At 46.1% G+C, this 25,637-nt stretch overlaps 1 protein-coding gene across 1 annotated transcript in view; it reads left to right on the forward strand.

The window, feature by feature from the left end:
- LOC112570634 (vam6/Vps39-like protein) overlaps positions 1 to 25,637 on the forward strand; it is a 36,333-nt gene that overhangs the window by 8,029 nt on the left and 2,667 nt on the right. The window contains 11 exon segments of the mRNA XM_025249172.1: positions 71 to 112; positions 115 to 156; positions 1,465 to 1,538; positions 3,763 to 3,861; positions 4,651 to 4,768; positions 5,187 to 5,318; positions 5,980 to 6,082; positions 6,489 to 6,534; positions 6,797 to 6,946; positions 7,133 to 7,267; positions 24,488 to 24,579. Of these exon segments, the coding sequence (XP_025104957.1) occupies positions 71 to 112; positions 115 to 156; positions 1,465 to 1,538; positions 3,763 to 3,861; positions 4,651 to 4,768; positions 5,187 to 5,318; positions 5,980 to 6,082; positions 6,489 to 6,534; positions 6,797 to 6,946; positions 7,133 to 7,267; positions 24,488 to 24,579 (1,033 nt within the window).

A 25,637-nucleotide genomic window follows, 5' to 3' on the forward strand; every position in this document is an offset into this window, starting at 1 on the left:
TATGCTGTTTACAACTGTATATTTTTGTATAAATCTATGGAATTAAATATTTTATTTTCTCCCTTCCAAGCTCTGGCTTTGTTGATGAAGCAGGCAGTGAGGCCCGATTCTCCTCTAAAGGACATGAAAGAACAGTGCTGTACCTACAACATCTAGGTATGTTCCGATTGCAGAAGTGCATAACCCTAAACATGGCATAGATAAAGGTGAAAATATGAGGTTTGGTCCCAGAATATTTTCTATCTCAGTATTGGTTACCATTTTCTATCATGTCTGAGAAATATGAAAGTACAAGTTGGAATTCCATTTTTTACAGGTTTCATGTTTGGTATCACTATCTTGGGTTAATATTCTTCTTAAATGTTTACCATGTTGCAACTTTTTTTAATAACTGTGCAGTTCAGTGCAAAATATTTCCCAACATCTCAGTGAATGTTTTCTGGGTTTTTTAAAAAAGTGTTTTCTGCACTGGCTACCCATCCATTCTCGCACTCAGTATTAACTGTCTGTGCTGTTTAATTTCTTTGCTGGCTTCTGCCCTGACTATTTCTCTGAACTTCTCTTCCCTTGGAGATCCCAGCTAGACAACTCCACACTTCACCTGGCAACTGTCTCCTAGCTATTCTTGTCACCAGAACAACAACATATGGTTGCAGGATTTTTATTGTGCAGTGAAACAATGGAACCCTCTCCCTTTCCATATTAGCCACCTACCCACTATTGAATCCTTTAAATGTGCACTGAAAATGCACCTCTTTATAAAGCATTACTCTTAACACCACTTCTTACAATACGAGTCCTTTTTCACACCCTTTCCCCCTTTTCCGCTTATTGCTACTTCTCTGCTAATCTTCCTATCAAATCACAATACTCTCAGTCCTTGTTATTTGGTTTCTCTTTTCGTTTTCTGTATTTACTTTTTTCATTCGTCATTGTTGATTATCCTTCCATAGTTCATATGTTGTTTGTTTGTTCCTCTGTCCCTCATTTTTTGTCCATGTCTCATTCTTGTTCTTAAGCGCTAAGAGCTTGCTCCTTAGGAGTGTGAGTATGTGCTATACAAATTTTACGTTTATTATTATTATTAATGAGTTCCCCTAAGGATCATAGGTCAGTGTAATGCCGCGGTTCTCAAACGGTGGGGGCGCGAAGGTGGTCATTTTCTAAAAGTTTCCAATACCGCTATTAGTGAAATTAGCTTACATTGCTGGCTAAGGGGGGGTGCGCAGACGAACCTTTGTTCGTCAGGGGGAGTCACAAGTAAAAGGTTGAGAACCGCTGGTGTAATGTTTATTAATGCTGCATCATCACTATTGTAATATCAGAGAAAGAAAGGGATGAGTCATGAAGCTGTGCCTGGTTAGTTGTGTGCATGTTGTTGTACCTCTGTGCCTGCTTATTAGGACACATGCATGTGAAAGTAGGTGTGAAATTCATCATGTTTCACTGTTATCTGAATCTTAGGGTCGGAACATTTGGACATCATATTCGAGTATGCAGAGTGGGTTCTAAAAAATCATCCTGAAGACGGAATTAAAGTGAGTTTGAAGTGTGGCTATCATCTAAAATATTTTGTGACTACATCTAGATCATCTTTCAATAAAACCTCTTTAGTCTTGATGTTAGATCTAGCATTTAGAAGTTTTTTCTGTTGACATGCATTTAAATGTGTAATCTATCTATCTATTCCTCTTTGTGCATCAGGTTGCACATAAGGCCTCAACCAGAGTCCGCCACCGATGTCGATCGGCTGAAACACGCTCTAGGTGACCCCATGTCCAGCCCTTTCCTTTCATCTCCCTTTCCACTGTTCTTCTCCAAGTTTCCTTTGGGCGGCCTCGTTTTCTTCGGCCGTCTGGAGTCCATCGTAGGGCGACTCTGGAAAGGTCTGCTGTCTGCTGGCGGAGCACATGTCCAATCCATCGCCAACGCCTTCGTTGAACCTGCGTGGTGATGGACTCGGTTTCACTTCTTCGGTGGAGTTCTTCGTTGGTGATGGTGTTTGGCCAAAAGATGTTAAGTATGCGCCTGAGGCATCTGTTTTGGAAGACGTCAAGCTTGTTACTGATGGTTTTGGTCATCTTCCAAGATTCTGATCCGTAAAGGAGGGTGCTGATCACATTTGACTTGAAGATTCTCAGCTTGATCTTCTGGCTGATGTTTTTTGCCTTCCATGTGCTCCTGAGTGAGGCAAAGGCCTGACTGGCTTTCGCCAGTCGGGCTCGAATCTCCACCTCCGCATCCCCAGTGTTTGACATTTTGGACCCAAGATAGGTGAAACTGTCAACTTCCTCATCTCTTCTCCATTTAGTTTGATGCTGTCTTGGACTCTGGCGTTCACTCTCATACTGTTAGTCTTTTTTGTGCTGACCTTCAAGCCAAGGTTTCCAGCTGTTTCTGAGAAGGCCTTTGTTTTTTCCTGCATGTCTTGGTGGCGGTGTGACAGCAGGGCAATGTCATCAGCAAAGTCCAAGTCTTCCAGTGCTGTTGTTGCTGTAAATAGTCATGGTCCATCTGAGCCCTCTCCTCTCGCTGTCGGTGGAAGTCTTCATGATCCAGTCCATGGCCAGGATGAAGAGGAACGGCGACAGAATGCAGCCCTGCTTCACCCCGGTACTGACGTTGAAGGGGTCTGTGAGCTCCGTGTCACAGACAACCTGGGATTTGAAATCGCTGTACAGCATTGCAATGACCTGAACAAGTTTTGCAGGGACTCCGTAATGCCTCAGGATCTTCCATAAGGACTCGCGGTGGATGCTGTCAAAAGCCTTCTCCAGGTCGATGAAATTGATGTACAGCGGTGTGTTCCATTCGTTGCTCTGCTGTTATTCCATCTGCCCCTGGTGCTTTGCCGCTCTTCATTGTCTTGACTGCTGCTGTCACTTCTTCCAGGCTTGGTGGGTCTGTGCAGATGTCAAGGTCTATAGCTGCTGGCTGGATGTCTGCAAGCTGAGGGGGATCTGGTCTGTTCAGAACCGACTCAAAATGTTCCTTCCAGCGCTGTAGTTTTCCTGCCTCTCCCTCGACGACATTACCGTTCACGTCTTTCACTGGCACATCACTGTTCTTAAACCCGTTGTTTAGCTGTTTGTTTATCTTGTACAGTGTCTTCAGGTCATTTTTACTTGCTGCATTTTCTGCTTCATCTGCCAGTTTCTCTATGTGATATCTTTTGTCGGTTCTTGTCATCCTCTTTACCTCTTTGTTCAGTTTTGCATTTAAATGTGTAAAGGTGTTTAAAATGTTATAACATCTGCGTAAAATGTTGGTGCAGAGCTTCTGTGTACTGGTCATTATTAAATTTTGCACTCTGCTTTAATGAAACATTTTTCTCTATTTTTATTGGATTAGGTTTAAATATATACTGCCTATGAATTGTAGTTATGAAGCAGAGGTGAGGTTACCTTAGAGTTGGCTATGTGCTTTAGTTGTCAAGTAGAGGTAAGACTACCTCAGCAACATAAGCTTTTAGGTAGGGCTGCCTCAGCGTTACTATAAACTGTAGTTATAAAGCAGAAGTAAGCTTACCTTAGAATTAGCTATAAGCCATATATTTGAAGTAATTGGAAGTATTGCATGGTTCTTTAAATAAAATATATCTAGGGGGTTATTTTAATGATCCACAGCTATGCCTATAGAGGATTTGTGAGGCCGTAGATATTGAGCAGAGTTAAATCAAACTCAGAGGTACTTTGCTTGTCTAGTTTTACTCGTTGCAAATGTTTTATGGGAAGACTATCGAATTCTGGTTTTTGTGGTCAGATCTTCACAGAGGATTTGCCTGAAGTAGAGTCATTGCCAAGACAGAAGGTTCTTGACTACCTGGAAAAAATTAATCCATCTTTAGCTATCCCATACCTGGTAGGTTCATCTGTATTCTTTGTCTGATTTTGCTTTGTGGTCCTAATATATAGCAGCTAAAGAGACTATTATTATGCAGCGTATGTGTGTGTGTGCAATTCTTATTTGTCACTTTTTCTTAAACTTCACTTTAGTACGCTTATTTGGAGATTCTCTGAAATCCTGTCTTTTGTGAAACAATTATTAGATAGCTCTGAAGTGGTTGTAAGATCAAGTATGACTCGGTTACAATTTGTATAAAGTACTTTTATCAGCACCAAACCTTGAAAACTTTCTCTGCTTACCCAGCAGAAATAGGTTAGTGATTCACCAGGAAGTGTAAAATGCAGTGGAATGAGAGGGTTGGGCACGGTCCTTAGTTTCATACATTAAACAAGGTGAACCACATGGTTCTTTTCCCATATGGCCACATGGCTGTGGGACCATTAGTTTTAAAACAAAATAGAAGTTAAAATTTAGCTTTATGCAGGCCTGACAAGAGGGGGGGACAGGGGGGTCTGGTGTACCCAGGCCCGCGGCTGTCAAGGGGGCCAACATTGGTCAGTGGATTTTTTTTCTTCTTCTCCTTTTCTTTTTCTGGGAAAATAATTTACGATTACAAGTACAAGGGGCCCGAGAGGTCGTCTGTCCCGGGGCCCGGGCTGGCTCTCGGCGGCCCTGGCTTTACGTATGCCATACTTCAGTGCACCTTTTTTTCATTTTTTTAAGTATAAATGGATGGAATGTTTTCAGAAAGTGCAACATAATATATCAACTTGCCTTTTAAAGATGCATAATTGTATTTGACAGGAGCATATAGTCATGCACCTTAACGACGAAACACCAGAGTTTCACAACAGATTGATCCTTTTATTACAAAATCGAGTCCAAGTTCTCATGGATGCCTACATCAAATCTTTGCCTGAAGGTTTGTAGGAATCAGACGTAGACATAATAAAGACATTTTATAGTTTAATCTTCTTGGCAGCTTTTCAGCTGATGCTAGAAATTTTGTGTAGGTTGGCTGGTTTCTTTGTATTTTTTGTGAAAGTTTTTGTTTGGTAGTTTTTTTTAATTTTATTTTCAAAACAGAGATTTACACTTTTAGCTAAATTTTGTATTGCTATATGCTTCCTGTAGACCAACTCACCCACTTGATTTGAGTACATTTATTGTAAAGATGACGAAAGAATAAGCACAAAGTGTGCTACAAAGTTATCGGACCATAGAGTTGAAGAATGTGATCTATGCTTGTGCTGAAGAGAGGCAGCCAGTCACCTTGAAAGGGGCATTTACTCTTTGATGCTGTCCTCTAAAGACCTGTATTTAAAGGATGTTTGTTCTAGCAGGTAATGAGCCTAAAAGGGCAGGAAAAGAATCTGGTGAGCTTGGGGAAGTTCATGCCAAACTTATCAAGTTCCTGCACACATCTAAACATTATGTTCCTGAGAGGCTTTTGACTGCCTTTCCACTTGAGGGTATGTTTTTCAAATAAATAGTATATAACATAGTGTTTCCCATTTTTTTTAAACAAGAGCCTGTTAAGCATAGCAATATGTTTCTGATGAATCAATGAATCGATCAGATTGTGTTTACAAGTTGCTCCCCTTGCTTAGCTGATCATAGTCATTTGCTGCTTGGCTGATTGGTTGATTTTTTTTTTATGAGATCTTGCGAAAAGAATAATCAATTAAGCTAAATTATTTCATTAATGTTTATTTTCTTGATGTATTTCAGTAACTGTATTGTACAGTAATTGGCTTTTTAACTGAGATGCCTTAACTCAATCATGACAGCACTGAAGAAATAAATGTCACAGCAACTATAGAGAATTCATTCTGCTTTTTTTTTTTTTTTTTAATTCTGTACTTCCTTTCATAAAACGGCAAAGTTCTTGAGTAGAAGATTTTCAAAATAAAAGACAGTCCAATTATTGGTCAATAGCAAATGCTTCAGTCCTTGCATTTCAGTGCATCATGACTAAATTTTATTTTAAAGTTGTATTAGCTTTTGTTTAAAGATGGTTACATACAGACAGGAGGATATTAATAGATGTGCAAATGGAAAAATTTCCCATGCACAGGGCACCTCTATTGCTAAATGTATATGATTTGAAAGGCACAGTAAATTGTGTGACAGGCTTCCATGAAGAACGTGCCATCTTGTTGGGGAGACTGGGTAGGCATGAACAGGCACTTACAATATACATTCACATCTTGAAGGACAACCATCTGGCCGAACAGTGAGTGGGTGCTGGCAGGGATGTTGTAGTTCTAAGATCTTAAGACATACTCTGTAGGATTGTGGGAGCAGCATGGTTTTAATTATTTTAGGATAATTGTTTACTGTTCTAAGATGTGTTTGCATATATAACATATTTTTCATGAACAAAATTTTTTTTTGTTTGCTTGACCTGTTACTAATTGTTACGCTAGTTATGAATGATAAACTATAAAAGTATTCAAGTCATACTATGCATAGTATGCATATTATTAAATATTATGGTCAATGTTATTTTCGAAAGTGGAAGAAAGGTTCAAACGGTATGATCATAGAAAAAAGTTAAAAGGTATTATTGGTTTCTTATTCTGTTTGGTAATTTAAGACCCCAGAACTTGCATAAGAATTGACTTTCAACCTTTTTCCAGGTACTGTGCAGAACACTATGATAAAGAAAAGGAGGAAAATAAAGACGTAAGTGTAATATTATAAGAGTGTGCTTTTTTGTGCGAGCTACTCATCTTTGGTAGACAGTTTGACACTGGATTTGTTCATGAGGTGAGAAAGATTGGATTGGTGCAGGCATGGAGAAGTTGCAAATAATTTCACAGGTGTTTGTGAGTGTATTCGACGGTATGGTATATGTGGAAGAGGGAGAGAGTGAGTCAACTGATTTTTTAATGTTGGAGTTTAAACATTTTCAGGAACTTCACTCTTTCTTGTCAACGTGTTGCAGGTGTACATTTATCTCCTAAAGATGTACCTGCAGCCACCTGACATGTCTATGTTTGGAATGGCACCAGGCAACGCAGTCACAACAAAACCCAATGTCCCAGCTGCACTCAAGCTTCTTGAGGACCATGCGCACAAAATTGATGTTGCCAAGGTGAGAATAGTGCCTTAAGTTTTTCAAAACTGATGTCAGCTAACAGAAATTAAGTGTTGTCTTTTTTTTCATTGCTGTATTTGCTAAATTCTTTCATCAGCTAGAGTTGTTTTGCATGCCTCTTTTTTACCAGCAGCAGCATTCCACAGTAGTTTTTGTGTGCTTTTTTACCTTTTGAATTTTCAGGCTTTGGAACTTTTACCAAGCAACACGCCTATCAAAGACATCCTCACATTCCTTGAAAATGTACTAGAGAATATGGCTAGTGAAAAAAGGCAGTGTCGAATTCTCAGGAACCTTTTGTATGCTGAAAACCTCAAAGTGAGTACAGTGTTTACTTTTGCTTTTGTTCTGGGAGTTTTTTAGGAAAAAGGTAAAACCTTCTTGTCCCAGTCTCTTGCTCTCTTGATTTTGGCATTTCTGACAAGAAAAGCACCCAGTCACTTTAAAGCGAAAGAGCGTGCAGCTGCTGTTAATGGGGATAATCTATGTGAGTAGTTTCCTCTTGTTTGTAATGTTTATCTGGGATATCTATGTGGGATGTGCATGCACAGTTTATATATATATGCCTGTGTGTTTATGCACAGTTTTTGTGTGTGTGCATGCAGTTTGTGTGTGCATTTGATGCATACACAGTTTATGTATATGTATGCTAGTGTGTTTATGCAGTTTGTGCAGATGTATATGTGAGTGCCCAGTTTGTATATATGCATGTGTGAGTGCACAGTTTGTATATATGCATGTGTGTGTGAGTGCACAGTTTGTGTGTGTGTGTGAGAGAGAGGGAGTCTGTTTAAATAAACTATCTGAAGGCAGCATTGAAACCTCTCCACATTTTTGGCATCACACATCTGGTGTCTATGGGCTTAGTGGTTAATAGGGAGCAAGTAGTTGGGGTGCATTTTGCCAAGCAAACACATGCAAGAGGTCGAGAGGGATCAGGTGGCAAGCACTGAAAGTTTGTGTGTGTTGATAAATTGTTACCCCTCTGAATGCCAACAACACAATAGCTATCAAGCTCACAGCCTGCATCTTCCCCCCACTGCATCCACCAGCATCCTGACAAGCAAAGCTTGTTCTTGATGCACACATGTTGAACATTAACCTCCGTACTTAAGACTTGCTACATTCACAGACGCTCAGGAAGGTGGGCTGTGGACTGTACCTACAGATCGTTTGTGTATAGATGTTGGAGGGGGAGAAGGAATGAGGAAACAATGGGATTCCTCCCAGTACAGAAGATGAACATCCTTCAACAGGTCCTTTGTAACCTCCAGGGATTGAATGCAGGAAGCGAGGATTGTCATTGCCTCAGGAGCAATATGGCAAAATTAAGGCCAAGGATGTTGCTATAGATCTTGCTTGCCCCTGATGTCCTGTTATGAAACGGTGGCAAAAATTCTGTGCAGTAAAATAACAATAACAGAAACAAGATGCTTGCTCCTAATCTCATTGCCTTGGGCAATGAATTACTCTCAGTTCGGTGATAAAAGCTCCAGCTTTCATGGCCAAAGTGCATAAAATCCTCATGTTTTGGGGAGAGAAGTGGTGAAAGATGGGGTGGGGGGCGTGATCTCTGTGAACAGGCCTAATGGCAGACACTAGTGAGAGATGAAGGTGTCGAAACCTGCCGTCAGCAGTACCCACGTCCATTCCTGAGGTATGTTAGCAGTGGTGACACCCTCTGACACAATACTCGCTGAAGCCAGCGTGCCCTGCGGTCAAGGCCTGAACGTCGTGACAGAACATCTGCGGGACCTCCCCCCTCCCTCACGCCCTGAGGGTCCAGCAGATGAACCCGCATCTTTGACCCCTGGCACGCGAGGTATGGGGGCATGCGCAGCCTCACAGTTTGTTGCTGGCGTCCTATCGTGACGTCATGGCGGCCTGGGTCTGGCGGTCGGTCAGTCGATGCTGCTGCTGCCGCGCTGGCCTCATCTTGCAGCTCCCCTCCTCTGTCTCTGCTTGCAACATGGCGGCTGTCGAGGCTGAGAATCGATCTTTGCTGGAGAAGCCTCCTTCCTCTTCTCCCCTCCCCTCCTGTTTGACCCGTCCTGCTCCTCCTCCTCTCTCCTGCTGTTTTTTTTTATTTATGAGGAGGGGGTATTTTTTGTTGTTTGTTTCTCATTGTTTTCCCTGTTGTTTTTTTCTGGGACTGTGATGCGCAGAAAAATGCCATGAAAGAAATCGTATAGGATGTTTGTATACTCTCTCCTCCTCCTTGCTCTCAGCGTTTCATTGATACCTCGGCTGCTGTACACAAAATAATTGCACTCTTCCAAATCAGTAACACTATTGTTGACTGTGATTATGTTTGGTAATTTGTATGGAGACAATAGTCACGTGTTTTAAAGTACATGTCCTTTAGGAACACAAAGCTAAGAAAAGGGTTTGGTGATTCATACGGTAGTTTTCTGTCATTGTAGTCATATAAACCTCGACTATCATTGTCACCTTGCATCGTTCACGATGATCCGCTGTGTCATCACTTGTAACTTGATGCGTGACTGAATGACCACCCAACTCAGAAGTCTCACATCCTACACGGCTGTACGTGGTAAATTTACACTGCCTCGGAATTGTGTATAGTCGCCATTTGTCGGACACGCTAGCACAACGGATGTACGCAGAGCTGATGATCTTAAGATACTGTCTTCTTGGCCGCCCTAATGGTCGTCGTGAACAGTTCGCAGGCTCTAAAGCCGACTTCAAATGGTTCTAATACCGGATACGACTGAAGCAGGGGTGGGAAACGTCTGGCCTGCGAAATATTTCATCCGGCCCGCCAAGGAAACCGCAGATTTCAGTACATCTTTTTAATATAACAACATAAATGTACATTAAAGGAATAATAATAGTAACATTTTAAGGAACAATCAAGGAACTACAATACGGGGATCCGGATAGACAGGACACATACGAGTACATGACGGGACAGACACGTCTGCTTCTAGTAGGCTGCCCCTGGCCTATGTGGACAATTTTGGAGAGTTACGCGTGCATGTGCCTCAAGCCGGTGGTAGACCACGTCTGGTCTAATATTGGTTTTTAATATGTAGCGTTCTTTGCCATGATATAGTTGTTGTTTTTTTGTTGTTGTTTTTTTAATCGTCGACATTGCTGTATACCTCATTGTGCAAGTTCAGGCCTACAAATGTCCAAATGTCTTTAATGGATTTCTAAAGGGATGAGCAAATGAAAAAGCTTTGGCTGGTAAAAATTCGTTTGGGTTAATGAGTAATTTTCGCTGCTAATTATGAAAAGGCGGATTGTGGTGACTCAGAGAAGAGCAGTGTTAGACAGGGTGGGGTTGAACACATTACAAAAAGTGCTAATATACTATAGCGAAACTACAGTTCGACCCAATAAAGTATGATAATTTTTACGCAGATAATTGTGTATGGCCCGCGAATGATGCTATAAATTTCACAATGAGCCTTGGAGGGAGAAAAAGGTTCCCCGCCCCTGGACTAAAGTGACTGAAGTAGGTAGTAGTCAGCTCGTCTTCATCGAGAAGTCATCCGACTGAAGTCGAAATATTTTTTGTCTTGACACGGAGAGATATAGGGGGCATATGGAGTCGAATCTGTCCTTGGTCCAATTTCCGAGGAAGTGCATATCGCTGATTGTCAAACTATTTTTTCATTTTCGATTTTATGAAACCGTGTGAAGCCAAAAGAGGACTGAAGAAATTCCTGGGCAAAAGAGCTGGCTCATTGTTTTCAAGTTTGTGAATCAAAGATATTACAGAAAAGTTGGAGAAGGAACAACTGACGACAGTTCTGGCACGAAACGGTTGACGCTACATCTCCAGGACAAAATTTGAGTTAGAATGTGATAAAACGGACTAAAAAGATACAAAACAAGTTCAAGGATGAAAGATTGGGTTATCGTGACTCAAGCCAACATAACAGTAGTGCTTGTTGTGTGACTTTGTTGAGAAAAAAGCAGCTGTGTGTAGTGTGTGTTGTCGACGTCCACTGATTGTCAAGAGCAGGTAGAATGTGTTGCGGAGTAAATGTGGTTGGGAACAGAGGGAGTTCGGTGGTGTTTTGAGATCTTGATTGAAGTGAGATTTCTCTCATTCTTCCACTGCCTTTCTCCCCCCCCCCCCCACACACACACACAGAGGGAGAGCAGAGGGCGACACCGTAATGACGTCATTTAAGCAGTTAGTGCACTCTTTCAACGTGACTGCTGATGACGTCACCGCCAGTAACCGCAGAGCTCCGCTGTGTCTACTGTGTCACGCCATCAACAGTTCACAAACAACCCTACACCACGTGCTGATGCCATTCGCGCATTTTATTTTTGTTTCATTGCGATCGCCTTTTGGTCGGAAACAAAACTCACTTCTTCTCAACCCTCGACAAACAACGATGTTTACAGCCCACTTTACGCCCTTGATAAAAGCCCGTCTGTTTTTATGTTCTTGATTACACCAGTGAGTCAGGTCGGCAAGTGTCTTCTATACACACCTTCGACCTTGGCCTGCATAGTGGGAGATATAGTACTGATGGGATGGGCGATGAAGTCAATGATGCCGTGGTCTGGTGCACATGTGCTTCAGTTGCACCTGTCCCTTCACCTGTATCACTGTGTGCGCGCATGTGTGTGAGTGCTGCAGGTGTTTCTGGTTAGTCATTTTCTTAGCACCAGAACATAAGCTTGTGTGTGTGTGTGGAAAACAACCCCAGGGGAAGTTCCGATTTGGCAGGAATGGAGAAGATAGCGCGGAACAAGAGAGACTGTTCGGCCTTGAGTGGCAGCCTGTACACCACCATCGGGAACTATACCAGTTCTCAGAGGAATTCCGTCATTACTGCCCACAACACATGAATGCTTGCAGGTGCCATCCAAAACAGCTTTACAATAAGGCCTTTAAGAAATGCTGTTTTCTGATTTTATCTGTAAAGCAAGTTATTGTGTGTGGGGTGGGTGAGAAGGTTAGATGGTCATGAGTGTTCTTTGTGGCAGATTGTGAAGTGAACCATGTGGGTCTACTTTTATCTTAAAAGCCAACGAAGTCGACGAGAACCCTGAATGCATGCCTGTGCAGCATTCTTACACGGAGATGTGCACGTTCATCCGTTGTTTCTGTACACTCTTCCTTCCCACCCACCCTCGACTGACGGCCCTTTTTTTTTTTTTGTGTGCATGGAACGAGTCTCGGGTTTAAAAACGTCAGGTTCTCAGAATTCATTCGTCGGCTAACATTTCAGATTATGGGGCTAATCTCTGCAGCATGTTCTTCGACATGCCCTGGGCTAGCGTGTCAGATGACGAGGCTATTGGGTACAGCAGGGTTTTTGTTTATGTCTCCGGGCATCTTCACTCCGCCAGAGACGCCAAGCGCGCTCACAACCGAAATAGGACAAGTAGGAGGGAAAGCGACGATCGATGTGTGAGGAGATGTAAACGCCGTCGCTGGGGCCTCACACACAGGACTGGGACCTATAGTCTCAAACAGGACAAGGACCTATAGCCTCAAAAAGGACACAGACCTGTAGTCTCCTACACAAGGACGTGTAGTCTTCTCACACACACGATAGGGACCTATAGTCTCCTACATAGACACTGGCCTGTAGTCTCACACACAGACAGGGACCTTTAGTCTCACACGCACGACAAGGACCTGTAGTCTCCTATACAGACAGGGACCTATAGTCTCTGCACATGGCAAAAGCCGCAAGGTGTAAGCCGCTTGTCTCCTGTAACAGCACTCGTCGTACGTAGCGCGTGCGTAACCTTCTGTGACCTCACCCCCGGCTCTGGCAGACTGATGCCGCTGTCCTGCTGGCTGGCGAGGTGCGCTACTTGCACACTCAGCACTTCTGGTCCAGGGTACAGGCCTATTCGTGGAAGCAAAAAGATTCTGGTCACACACACTTTTTACTCAAGAGCGCACGCGCGCACGCACTACATTATAAACATGCACATTCCCTCAAACAAGCGGGTAGCTCGTCCAGGTAAAGGGCGCGGTGATATTTTGAGGCCAGACAGTGCCGCCGGTTGAAGTAAGCACGTTGAGTGGGTAAAGGTTTGGAGGCGTGGGGAGGGAGCGAGGAACAGCGAGAGAGAGAGAAAGGTGTCGCTGGCGGTATGCGTGCTGCTTGGTACCTGTAATGTGGGATCCGAGCCTCAGGTATGAGAAGAGTCTGTAACGAGCAGGGTTAGGAATGAACAGCTGGAAGGGAGTATTTGGGGGGGCTGAGGCCTGAGAGTTCAGGTTCAGACGCCAGTCGGTCTCTGGACACTCCAACTCCAGAGGCTGTATTGATGGGGCGAGGGTAAAGTCGTTGTCCCGGGTAAACCAAGAGCAAGAGAGTCTTGTCTCCGTGGTGTGTGTCCAGACTCTAGATGTTGGTTTACCTATGGGACCGTATAAACAGTGGTGAAGATGCCCCTGGGGTAAATAACATACAGCAGACTGGCATCGGCGTCAGACATATCTCGTTTGCTGACTACTGCACGTGCAGTTGCTGTCAGACTTGCGGATAATCCAGTTTCTTGTAATATCTGTAGACAGTAGAGTCGTTGTCAGAAGTACGGATGCTTTATAGTTTGTTGTCAGACATGCGAACAGTACAGTCTGTTGTCGTGCCTGCTACAATACAGTTTGTTGTCGGACCTGCCAACATGACAGATCATTTTAAATCACCTTAGAGAAGTTCGTGAAATTTTTATATGCAGCAACCGAATCAAAAGGGCACCATTATCTCCCCCTTGAAAAAAGTATCTTAATTTTCAGTCTGTTGAGCGCATCTGTATATAAGCCGCACCCTCTAAATGTTTTTTAATCTCAACTTTTTTCAGAAATAACCCGGAATGGTTTATAAGCCGCAAATATATACAACCTGAAGCTGCATCAAAGGCATTTCGTCTCGTTTTCGGCATGATGAGGGTGTGTCTTCAGCAACTGATCTGAATGCTTCAATTGTATGAGGCTTTGATTTGAAAATGTGAACAGTTCACATTGTAACAACGTTAAATGTTCGTGTTGTAACAGTGTTAACACTCTGATGACATGGAGCTCATCGAAAAATTAAGCCGCTGGGGAAAACAGTCGTGACTTTTAGTCCGAAAATGACATACTTGATATTTAGTGTACATGTGACGTGTGAGATGCCAGCTGTAGACGGTATCGTGACAGTATATTACTTATCGCGAGCTTCAAAACTCATCCTGATGGCAAGTGGAACGTAGCACGTGATGTTCAGACGAGTCGCTCGCCCATTGAGAAAGAGAATATACCACCTACACTTCAGTGGCGTCATGAACACTTTGCCTTTCAGACGGCAGAGGAGCAGTGTCGGGGTGGTGCTCACGTGCCTCGGTGGTGGCAACAGTCGGCATAAAAACATTGATGTATGTCCTCTACGACCTACCGTCAACGTTTGTCGCGCATACCAATGTCCTTGCACAGATTTTCTACATGTTCGTACTTCAGCGTTAAACTTGTCCTTAGGTGCAGTTCTCCTTCAGTTTCTTTTCTTTTGTTTGAGTGTCCTGGGTTCAGCTCTCGTCTCGGGCACGCTGTTCTTTCTCTGCATGTGGCATCTGTTTACAGAGCTGCCTTGCCGTGACGTCGCCTCGGTTGCTGGCTCGGTGTAAAATACCAAGTCCCCCTCCTTTTCTTTTGTTATTTTTTCTTCTCATTGTGGTTTGTTTCTACTTCGTGTTTATTTCTACACAGCGCAGCGACGATTTGAAAAAAAAAACCCAACTATTTTAGGGGTTATAAAACACGAGGGTTGTCCGGCAGTTCAACCAGTTCAGTGAGAACTGTTTGTCCAGGTTCAGATTTCGCCACGGACACATTCCTATCACCACCACACCACCCGTGAGGCATCTGTTTATGTGGCCAGCTGCTTTTCTGTGGTTCAGTTCTTCTTCTGGCTCCGAGCAAACACTGATTTCCACCCACTACCGTTCTCCTGCCGTGAAACAGAAAATTATCACTTATAAATCAGAGTGGTTTGACCGTTAGAAGGCTGTTTATGCATGCTCGTAAATAGAGGTAAATACGAATTCTCGTAACACAAACGAGCGTATTTCGTACTAGCTGTTAAAAAAACCGCATGCATCAGCTTATGCTGAAATATTTCATTTTACTGGTTGATTTTTTTTAACCGACATTTGTCGTGGTGCAACCTTCTTGTCTTGGCACGGAGAAGTGTCGAGGTAGGAGGTTACTGTCACAAGTTGCATAAATAGCTTTTTGTGAACATGTCTGCTCCACATTGGTGTCCTCCTGTCCTTCCCCCCACCTCTCCATTTCCATTACCCCCCTAGCACCACCTGAGGTTGGGAGCTGGCAACATGGGTATGTGTCCGCCGCCACTACAGCAGCTACTTGCTCCTCCGCTTGTTCAGTTACCTACCTCAAGTTCTCGAGCCTTCATTGTAAGTATACGACAATACATAGATGTTTAGCCACCATGGCCGCCTAGTTCAGCAGGTGGTGGTAAAGTTTGGTTCCTGGCCGAGAACTCAAGCATTTTACAGCAGGAACGAGGGAAGTTGCCAGCAGAAAAGAATATCATTCTCGTCTGTATAATCACAAAAAATTGCTGCAGCAGCAGCAGCCGCGAGGACTTTTTTTAAAGCTGATGTAAGGTTGTTTTCCACTGATTTACACACTTGTATAGACGGTACAAAACACTTCCACTTTTGCTTTCTCGGTCAGTTTTACAGCATGAAAAGGGTCTTGGTATCTTGCACCCAACTGTATCCAATCATTAAAAACAAAAATTCAGCACCCCACAGGTCCTTTAACGGCATTGGCCGTCCATGGCTCGACGACGGTTGTGGTAGCCTCTTGTTGCCAGCAATAGACAGCAGTTAGGATTGAAACCATCTCTGGAAATACATTCATGTGCAGGAGTTGGAAAGTCTGCGTGCCAGACCCCCATCCTTCCTAGGATTCCCCTCCCCCACGTTTCACCTGTCAGCACTGGCAAGTTTTTACCTGCTGAGTAATTGCAGTTACAGCGGCGCCATGCATACTTCAGTCTGTGACAGGCACTGAACTGCTACCTGTCGGGCAGTCTCAGACTGTATTATCTCATTAGATGAGAGAGCTTCCAAACGATGTTCAAGTGACAGACGCTGGTGTTGCCAAGAAATTCTGGCTGCTCGATCCAGCGCCATACGGATACGGATCTTTTAGACAACTTCTTGTCCTTTTCATAAATTGTTGGAAATGTTCACAGTATGTTGTAGCCTGAAGATAAAACTAATTTGATAATTATTTTCAAATAAATAATATTGTTTATGTTGTTTATGAAAGCTGCTTATTTGTGCCACAAACGTGTGTATTTGGAATCTCCAAACTGAGCAAATGACAAATTTTATTGAAACATAGCAAACGTTCATCAGCATCAGCGATTCTACCTGGACACGAGATTAACCCCCATTTACCCGCCCACCCCACCCCCGGGCCAGATGGTCAGTCAGGAGGTTGAAGTATGGTTCCTATATAATATTCATTTGGGAAAAGACAATATGCAAGCCGGCAAGTGCTTTGTTTCGGTGAGATCACTCGTGCACATCTTTTCCCACAACACAGACCCATCCTCTCATCGCAAACTTTATCTTTCGCCACAGCTGGTGACAGAGTGGATTTTCGCCAGAGTTATGTATTAATACATCCAGTGTTATCTCGGATGATGGTGAGATAACAAGTCGAGACTGTTCGCCGAGGTTCAGCGAGATAGCTACAGATAAGTCAACCGAAACACACGCTTCCCGAGAAAGAACTGATAACGGTTGGTGTTCGAAGAAATGAAATAAAATGTACGGGTTGCGAGCTCGATCTTGCACTATTTCTTCCTACCACTGGGGTGACGACGCTACATGCCTTCCTAATATTTCCCCACCCACTCCAGCAGCTCCCCGTCAAGGGCCAAATAAAGCCCAAAGGGCAGGACAGAAGCGTCACCTGCCTGTCAAAGGTGTTAATATTCACACTTGTGTCGCAATTCTGTTGTAAAATCTTTCACTTAGTTTAGTTTTTAGTCTAATATTTTGGAAGTATATTTTGTTTAGCCTTATAGAATGAAAATGGAGTTTGTCAGCAGCTGTCACAACTGGTCAAAGCGTCGTCTTCCAGCATGACTAGTTGTCTGCCACATTGCATCAACCTGTACTCGTAACTGTCACACCTTCGCAATCCTTTCTTTAAAAAGTACGACAGGTAGCTGTGTCGCCAACGTGCTGTCGCTCGCTGCAGACGCCAAGTGACAGGACCTCCATATCTGCGAGGGCAGGAGGGAGAAGGCAGTTTTTAGTGCTGCGATCGCTGTGACCCGCTTTATGAGTGTGAGTGTGGAGATAGGCGTTGCCGCCAGGGTGGGGGCTGCGGAGGATGGTCGCGAGGCGTCGTGGCCGTTTGACATTCAAAATCCGCCAGTGCCGGGAGGCCGCGGGTCTATTTTGGCGGGCCGGAGCGTGAAAACGCCCGAGTATTCACATTCAAAGTTACACCGTGGGGTGTAGCGCCCCGGCTCGTCGACCATCATCGCGCACTGCGCGCACGACCCGATCTTCACAGAATACTTGCTGCCGCTTCCGCTGCCGGCTTCATCCGCGTGTGTGTGTGTGACACGGCCAACTTCCCGCCTCGTCCCCACCACCACCACCACCTCACTCCGCCCCCAGCTGTTAAGTCAAAGCTGCTCCCGTAGAGGCATTAGGGTGTAAGTGTCGACATCGCGGACTTGCTGCCCAATCCTGCAACAACCATCACCACCATCAGCGACGCGTTGTGTCCTGGTGTCACTAGTGCTGACGTTCTTTCACATCCACTGCGGCGGCGACCGCATTGTGAGTCGGCATCTCGGGCTACAGTCGCTGTCCTGCGTCCCTCGCCCATTACCCGGTAATGCAGTGGTACAGCGGTAGGTTACCGCCGCAACGAGGATGGTAATGCCCTAGCTTCGCACTTCCTGTTGGGTAGACCGCTGTTTTCTATTTGTGATCTTTGTTCTGCCGCAAGCCTGGCCGTCGGGCTTTTGGTCCGGCTGCTTCCCGTCATTCCTCCCCATCCCCCATCCCCCCAGCCTACAATGCAGAATCACCAACAGGTGCAAGCACTCTCCTGTAAGATAACCTGACCAAACCATTGTCTCCCTGACTGTGACACCTGTTTATAGGGCCGGACGACTAGCTGGCAGCTAGTGAGTTGCTGACTCGGCATAAAAGATCACTAGTCATCCAAAGCAACTAGTGACAAAAAACGTGCCAACTGGAGCAGCGATTGGTGGCCGGTCTGGTCACGTGACAGCACCATCGGCGGTGGCTGACTGCGCTCTGGGGGTCCGGCGGCACACCGCCAACCGCTTTCAACTTTATTGCGCTCTAAAGAACGTTCCACGATTGACCTCGCCAATTCTCGTGTAAACAGTGCACTCCCTCGCCACACCACCCACTCCTCCTGGTCTGTCCTCTCTTGACCGTTCTCAGCCCGTGCGGGACCGCGCCCTTGACTGGCGATTGGGTCAGGATGCCCGCCTTCTCTCCCTCCATTCCCCCACCCCTCTCAACACCGACGCTCATTCTCTCGAGACTTGACGAGAAGCTGTGATGGCGATTAAAGTTTTCTGAACCCAATCGACATCGATGTGGATCGCGACAAACGTGTTGATTGTTGCACCAGAGGTGAGGAGGTCAGAAGAAGCGGATAACCGATTGTGGACAAGCGTTCGAACCCTGGGACATTCCGGTTCGATACCCGTGTGGTGCATCAAACGCCCCACCCCATCTCCAATCGACCCAGCTGTAGGGAAAGTGTACCTGATGTGCAGTGTACATGTATATGCTGATAATGTAGATTCACAGATAGTGTATGTGTAGACAGTCCTCAATAAATGCCTCGCTGGTTATCAAAGGCGTTGTTGTACCGTCTACACTGCTGTTAGCAAACACGGATTTACATTCACACAAGGGTGGTATTCGGGGTGCGGTGCAGGAGGGGTATGAGGGGTGTGCTTTTGAAGACGAAGCTTGGGACTTGCTTTGCGGAAGTTGTCAAGCAGCGTGGCGTGTTGGGTTGTCTGAGTTGTCGCTGGCTGGCCACAAGTCAGGACGCGGACCTGTATGTACGGATGGCGACAAGACACAAACAGATCAATGTTGTCGCTCAACGCCCGGGGGGACAGTCGAGGAGGGGGGGGGCACCCTGACCCACAAGGTGTCGCTTCAACTTCTCGCCATCATGGCGGAGAAAGTCGAACACGTCCGTCCGCGTGACTGTCAGCTCGTAGCAGGCGTGACTCGCCGCCAAGACCACGTTTCGCCTGCACAAGCCGCGCGGTAACGGTGCTAGCACGTAGTGCGAGCAGGTGGCGCCCAGGCTGCATTGTATACATGCAGAGCACAAATCACTCCTCTACTTGCTTTGTGTGAACGGTAGTCTGGCTGTTTGTGCCACACTAGAAAAAAATATCAGTTGCCGGTTCGCAGGCAGCCATAGATATAGATGTGGGAATTCCCCCGTGGAAAACGGCCCAGGCCATTATCGTTATTACCTAGTCACACGTGTTTGAGAGGGAGGGACGAGGGGTTCGCCGTCTGTGTGCGTGGTTTCGCATTTTGAGCTCTACTCATCCTGATAGTTATCGGCTTTCTGAAATGTCAGGGTCCTGTGTGAGGCTGCGTGTGCATGTGTTAGGGGGGTACGTGCCTGTGGGTGCACGGCTCTCTGTGTACATCAGCAATGTAGGGACAGTTTGATCTCACTCTGTAGATTATCTTTCGGGGCGTTAGTGAAACCATACTTGTCTCAACTTTTACAGATTCAGCGGTCCGGTGGCGCAACAGTTAGCGCCTGTCACCAATACAGTGAAGGTTGGCTGCCCGAGTTCATTTCTCGTCTCGGGCACGTTGTTCTTTCTCTGCATGTGACATCTGTTTACAGGGCTGGCTGCTTGCCGTAATATAGCCTTAGCTGCTGACACGGCGTAAAATACCAATCCCCCCCCCCTTACAAATTCAATCTGACAGGGTCGAGCTGTCCAACAAGCATGCACGACGCTTGTTGGTTTGACCGTCACGTGGTCACATAAATACTCGACATCATGTGTGTCCATTTAAGAAGACCCGGAAGGGCAAAGGTGAAAGAGTTCAACCAGGGTTTAGATCTTCATGAAATTGTGGAGGTTGGACTCGTGACTGGAAGCAGGAAGACAAGAACAGCAGAACACGTTTACAAAAGAGCGAGAATGGAGGGAGGCGATGAGAACGTCTGGCGGACACTCAAGTGGCCATGGCTTGTTCCTGCGGAGAAAATGTGCATGCTGGAGCCACAGGTCGGCCGAGGAGTGCGCTGGAAGTGTGTAGCATGGTCAGTTGTTTACAGTCCACAGAAGCAAGCCAGGTGTGTACGTTCAGGTATGGCGGGCAGTGCGGCAAGTACATGGCCGGATTCTGTGGGGGGCAGTTAGTCCAGTGGTCGAGGTTAGAGAGGTTAGGCTGGGACGGGGTGAGGTATGGTGGGGCAAAACATTAGTTCCTCGATGAAGCTTGAGTGGCTCTCAGGTTTTTTGAATAGTTACACCTGTTGACCTGGCTGGAGGTGCAGATCAAAGAGATCAACCCTCACACCGCCCACCGCTTCAACTCTCTCGAGATTATTACTTTCTCTCTCTCATCTTTGTTAAGGGCTTTTTCGCCTACTGTGTCTTGATGAGTTTTCTTTCTAAGTTGGTATTAGTAACAAACGCCAGTTCCACTTCTGTCGTCTGAGCATATCTTGATGTCCCCCAATTACACCAAATGATGGGCCTTGAAGTTTTTCTTCCCTCAGCTTCTCCCGCTTGAAAACCATCTGTTCAACATTTTTTTAACGATAAATTTGACGATGTGTCAGGCGTGACATGAGGTGGGACATGTTCGACATTGACCAGAAGGCACAGCATTTAAATGGTTTGTCAGCGGAAGCCTCCGTTGAAAGCAGTTAGTGAACCCCTGCCGTTTCAAGAAAGAACTGTGGTGCTGCGGATTGCCTTTTGGACGAGAGTAAACACCATCTGGAGAAATGATATGAACACTTTGATCCCGCATGGCGGCAATTTATCGTCTAGCGTTATCACTAAGCCGAGCATCCATAACGAGGCGTAAGCTGCGAATGAAATGGAGGCTGAGAGCTGGAGCAGCGGAGGGTCGCGGACATTGCAGGACTTACGGAAGGTCGCAGTTTATGTTGGACCCTCGTGACAGAAGCCCGGAGCTCAGACAGAGCGCGTGTCCCACGTCACCGATGTTTAACTTGCTTATTCCGTTCATCCGAATAGTCTTTCACATGATAAAACATTCTTCTTTCCCTTGGGAACTCGGAAGTGGGGGATGGCGCTTGTATTTGTCTTCAGACAGCATTATAGATGTGTCGATTGGATTTGCTTCCAGTCTGAAAGCAGCCGCACGGTTGGGAACGTCTGCCTAACGCCTGTGACTGACGCATGCGTGTCTATAAGTAGCAGCAGCTTCAGAAGTACCCTACTTCTTCACTCAGACGCTCTTGGGTTTTATGCTTGCGGCTGACACTTGGGCGATGGATTGAAGAGAGTCTTGCGCCGCTGGAAACTGGAAAGTTGGAGACGTTCTATAAATAGGGGGACCTTCGCTTCCAAACGCATGATTGGAACGACGTGGGTCTGGGGGGAGAGGGAGGAGACGGCGAGAGAAGAGGGCGTGTAGACATGCGATTACACGCTGAATGAGCGGTGCTCACTTGGAATGATTCGTGTGTGGCAGGTGTAAAGGTGCTGCCATCCCTTCCCCACCCCCTGTATGCAAGTGCTTATCGTTTTGCGGTGCTGGAGGCATACTTCCTGGCATACTTGAGTATACTTCCACCTTCCATCCCCAATCGCCTCCACCGTTCCCCATAGTGTTATTGCCGAAGGATGTGGAATTGCATCATTGTCGTTGACGCTAACCAAGGCTACGTCCCATAGTAGGAAGGTAAATCACGTTGGAGGAACGAGTCATGGATTTACCTTCCACATGCAATGTCAACCATTCTCGACACGGTCATCCACATTACTGCCCCTACACATTATACGTTGTACGACCCTTTTCCTATCATAAACACACACACAAACACACCTGTGCCGTATACTCGCTCCGAAGGTAGCTGATGGGACGAGGGTGTTATTGAGATGAGGAGCTTAGACTAATAAGATGGGACCTGTGATCGGGGGTCAGATGTTACAGCAGATGTGTGTGTGTGTACTAACCGCCACTGAGTGCGATGTCTTGCTGAGCGCCACTAAAGACTTCCAGCTACCAACCTCCTCGGGATGCGCAGTGGTTGCAGCTAAGTTTTACTTGGTAACCATAGCAACCACTACTGCGTGGTGATCAGCGATGATAGCATCGCGCGCTCTCATCCCGGCGGCTGAAGACCGGCATTGTGCCAGCCCAGCAAGTGCTTCGCCAGGCGGCGTTCCTGTTAGTCTTTGAGCTGACGTCACCTCGACTTCACTGGTACTAACGAACTTGTTCACCAGCCGGACACACCAGACTTGGCATCTTGGTCTCACCTCGTCTTGGAGACAGGGATGCGTTTTGTTGAGTGTTGCTGTGTGTGTGTGTGAATGATTTTTATTGTTTACTTTATGGTATACATTAAAAGCTGATGTTGACGGAAATGACTTTGGGAAAAGTGTTAATGGCCAACGGTTAAGAGGTGGGAGGTGAAGGACGAAGTGGGCAGCGTGTGAGTCACCAGGCCGGTCAGTCACCAGACAAGACTAACCGTGTTTTCTCACGTTATCAATTGGATCAATGCCCTCCCGACCTCCCTTCCCACTTCGTATCCTCCGTTTCCGGCGGTGGCTTGTCTGGGCTTCACCAGTGTAAGAGGTCCCTATGGTCCCCGAGACCAGTTGAACTGCCTAGGAGCCCCCGACTATATGATCACGACTGGTACTCATATCGTGTGCCGACTCCGTCTTTGCTTCTTAGAATGTACTGTCCGTGCATCTGTTTCACTTTTTGACACTGATATGTGTGCTTAATCTCCATTCATGTTTGCTACGCCCGTCCTGCGTCGGGGGAGTGAATGGAGGGTGGTGTTGGGGGGAGTGAATGGAGAGTGCGTGTGTGTGTGTGTTTTGGTGGAGGGAGGGGGAGAGGACTATGTGTTTTGCCTGTTGCGCCGGTCAGGTCGCTGTCGGGAGTAGGAACGTGAGTAGTCGAGATTACTACTGCGGCTTTGTTATTGAGAGAGAACGAGAGAGAAAAAAAACTGTGACGGTTTACTGTTCATTTTTAGTGGTTTGAGAAACGTGTAGTCCGGTAAACACTGAGGAACTCTTCTCTTCCGGGGCTGTGAACACAGATCTTAAATACAGTCTTTATGTTGTGAGTAGGAAGTGAAACCGCCACGCACAGCACACAATCACGCGCGCGCGCGCACACGCACACCACACAGAGGAATAACCGCTGCCATCACAAGACTCGAGAATCGTTTTGTATCGTGTGGAGAGCACCAGCAACATAGTGAACATCGATCGCGCCTGCTGCAGAAGCTGGAGACGCCGGTTGTTGCTGTTGTTGGCTGCGATGACGTCGCCTGCTTCCATCACGCCCCAAAGAGCAGCCGGACATTACACAGCGGTCCGTGCGTGGGCTGCTGCTCCCTCCGTCCACTGGTGTGGCCGCCATTAGTCTTGGCCTTCAGGTCCTTACCAGGCTGTGGATTCATTTATTTCCACTCTTTGTGTTGGCACCCAAATTTAGTCGGTCCTTGGTATTGCCAGCTTTCCTCTGCTGTCGAATGTATCTGGTGTAAAAGCTGTAATCCCAAAGCTTACTGGCAGTACATGTAAGTGGTTCATCGTGTCTAAGGTAAAGCTTGTAAGAGCTAAACCCTTTGCTAACGTCGTCGCTTTATTTTCCCAGACCAAATGGGCCAGACCCTCCCCACCCTCATTAACACACACACACTCCTTCATGTTTGCCCCGCTCAATATTTTTATAGTTGTTTATTTGGGGTTTGTGGGTGGACTATATAAACGGCAATGCTGTACCGAGGTGACACTTTTGTGAGGGTTTTTCCCAGTTGTAAGAATGGCGGCATAAACTTTAATCTGGGATACAAGTACACGCCAGCGTTTTGTGCCAAAAAAGTACAAAGTGTTATTAGCTGCCTCTTCACTCCAGCCATTCTCTCTCTCTCTCACACACACCTACCTACGTTTACATGCACGCGCGCTCAGAATGTCCCCTAATGCCTTTGTCAGTGCACAGTAGATACTTTATTGTCGTCGTTGAACTAATAAAAGCTTTGCCTTCACTGTTGTTGTCAGTTGTTGACATTGTTTCCTACTGTTAATGGGTGCAACTTAACTCTTAATCTGCTTTTTTTTTTTATTTATTTGTCATGCCATTGTCCTTGAGAGACAGGTCGAGTAAGAGCGGGTATATATATATAGGCAGGTTCCGACTCAAGACTTAAATTAAATCACCTGGGATTAAATAAATACTTCGTGCACCTGTTTGTAAGACCTTGGTTTGCACTGGCTGTGTTGACAGGTGACAGAGGACAGAATTCACCTACAGAAAGGCCGCATCGACATCACCGAGGACACTTTCTGCCCTGTCTGCAAGAAGAGGATTGGAGAAAGGTAGGCAGAGGGCTTTCGGGGAGTGAGGGTACTCACCCTTGGTTATGTTTTATACCCGTCCTCGATGACCGCTCGCCCTCATCAAAGTTCAGCACGGAGGGCACAGAAGGAACGTGCAGTCAGACTGAGCGGGGTGGATGGGGACCTGCATTCTGTTTTCTTGTGAGAGGTTTTCCTTTGAAATCGTGGAATTAGGGATACTCGCGCGTTAGACCTCGGCAGCCTACGGTACTGGCGCCAGATGCACGTAAAGTCAGCTTAGCTATCAGACCTAAAGACGTATCTGTTATCAGTAAAATAACAGACCGTACTCGCTAGCCATGCAGTTAGCACCTAGGGGCCTGGGTGCTAACGCTTAGAAGTTGAAATACTAGGGGTTTTTAACAGACAGGTAGGCTTTAGTATTAAACAAGGGCCGTCTGTGCACTCGGCATCTGCCACAGGTGGGGCGAGGCCCTGCACGCAGCAACCATCTTGGACACCCTAATCATGGCGGCGCCAGAAAGCCGTGGACAGCGACCTGAGGGTTCACGAGGTTTGCTGCCTGGATGGATTTTTGGGATGGAGCAGCTGGTGACGTCAGAGCGACAGCGGACGTGACGTTACCACGCTGCACGTAACCCTGGCTTGTCATGGCCGCTGTAGGCGGGGGACGGCAGCCGTTCAGTCACGTAACGCCGGCGCCCTGCAGAGCTCGGTGCGCTTTCCTAGTCTCTTGCTGGGATGAGCTTTGCCTAGTCTCCTACTGAGATGAGCATTGTCTAGTCTCTCTCTCCTGATCTCCTGTACAGTCGGCTTAGTCTCGAGCCAAAGAACGTGCATGAAGCCCGCGATGCAACTAAACGCGATTTAAAACCGGCCATCTTATATATTGTATATCTTTTTTTATTAGCTACTCACTGGCGGCTTCCATTATCCTTTCATTCGCTAGAGTCAGCATGAAGTGCGCTGCTGTATGCCAAAGTGTGTTTTGGCTTTCAGAGTTATTTCAGTAGTGTTGTGCGCTGGGTCCTGTCATTCTACACCCCTTGCTTCAGCTGCCAAGGTGGGAGCAGTAA

Source organism: Pomacea canaliculata, linkage group LG8 (genome assembly GCF_003073045.1).
Source record: "Pomacea canaliculata isolate SZHN2017 linkage group LG8, ASM307304v1, whole genome shotgun sequence".
NCBI lineage: Eukaryota > Metazoa > Mollusca > Gastropoda > Architaenioglossa > Ampullariidae > Pomacea > Pomacea canaliculata.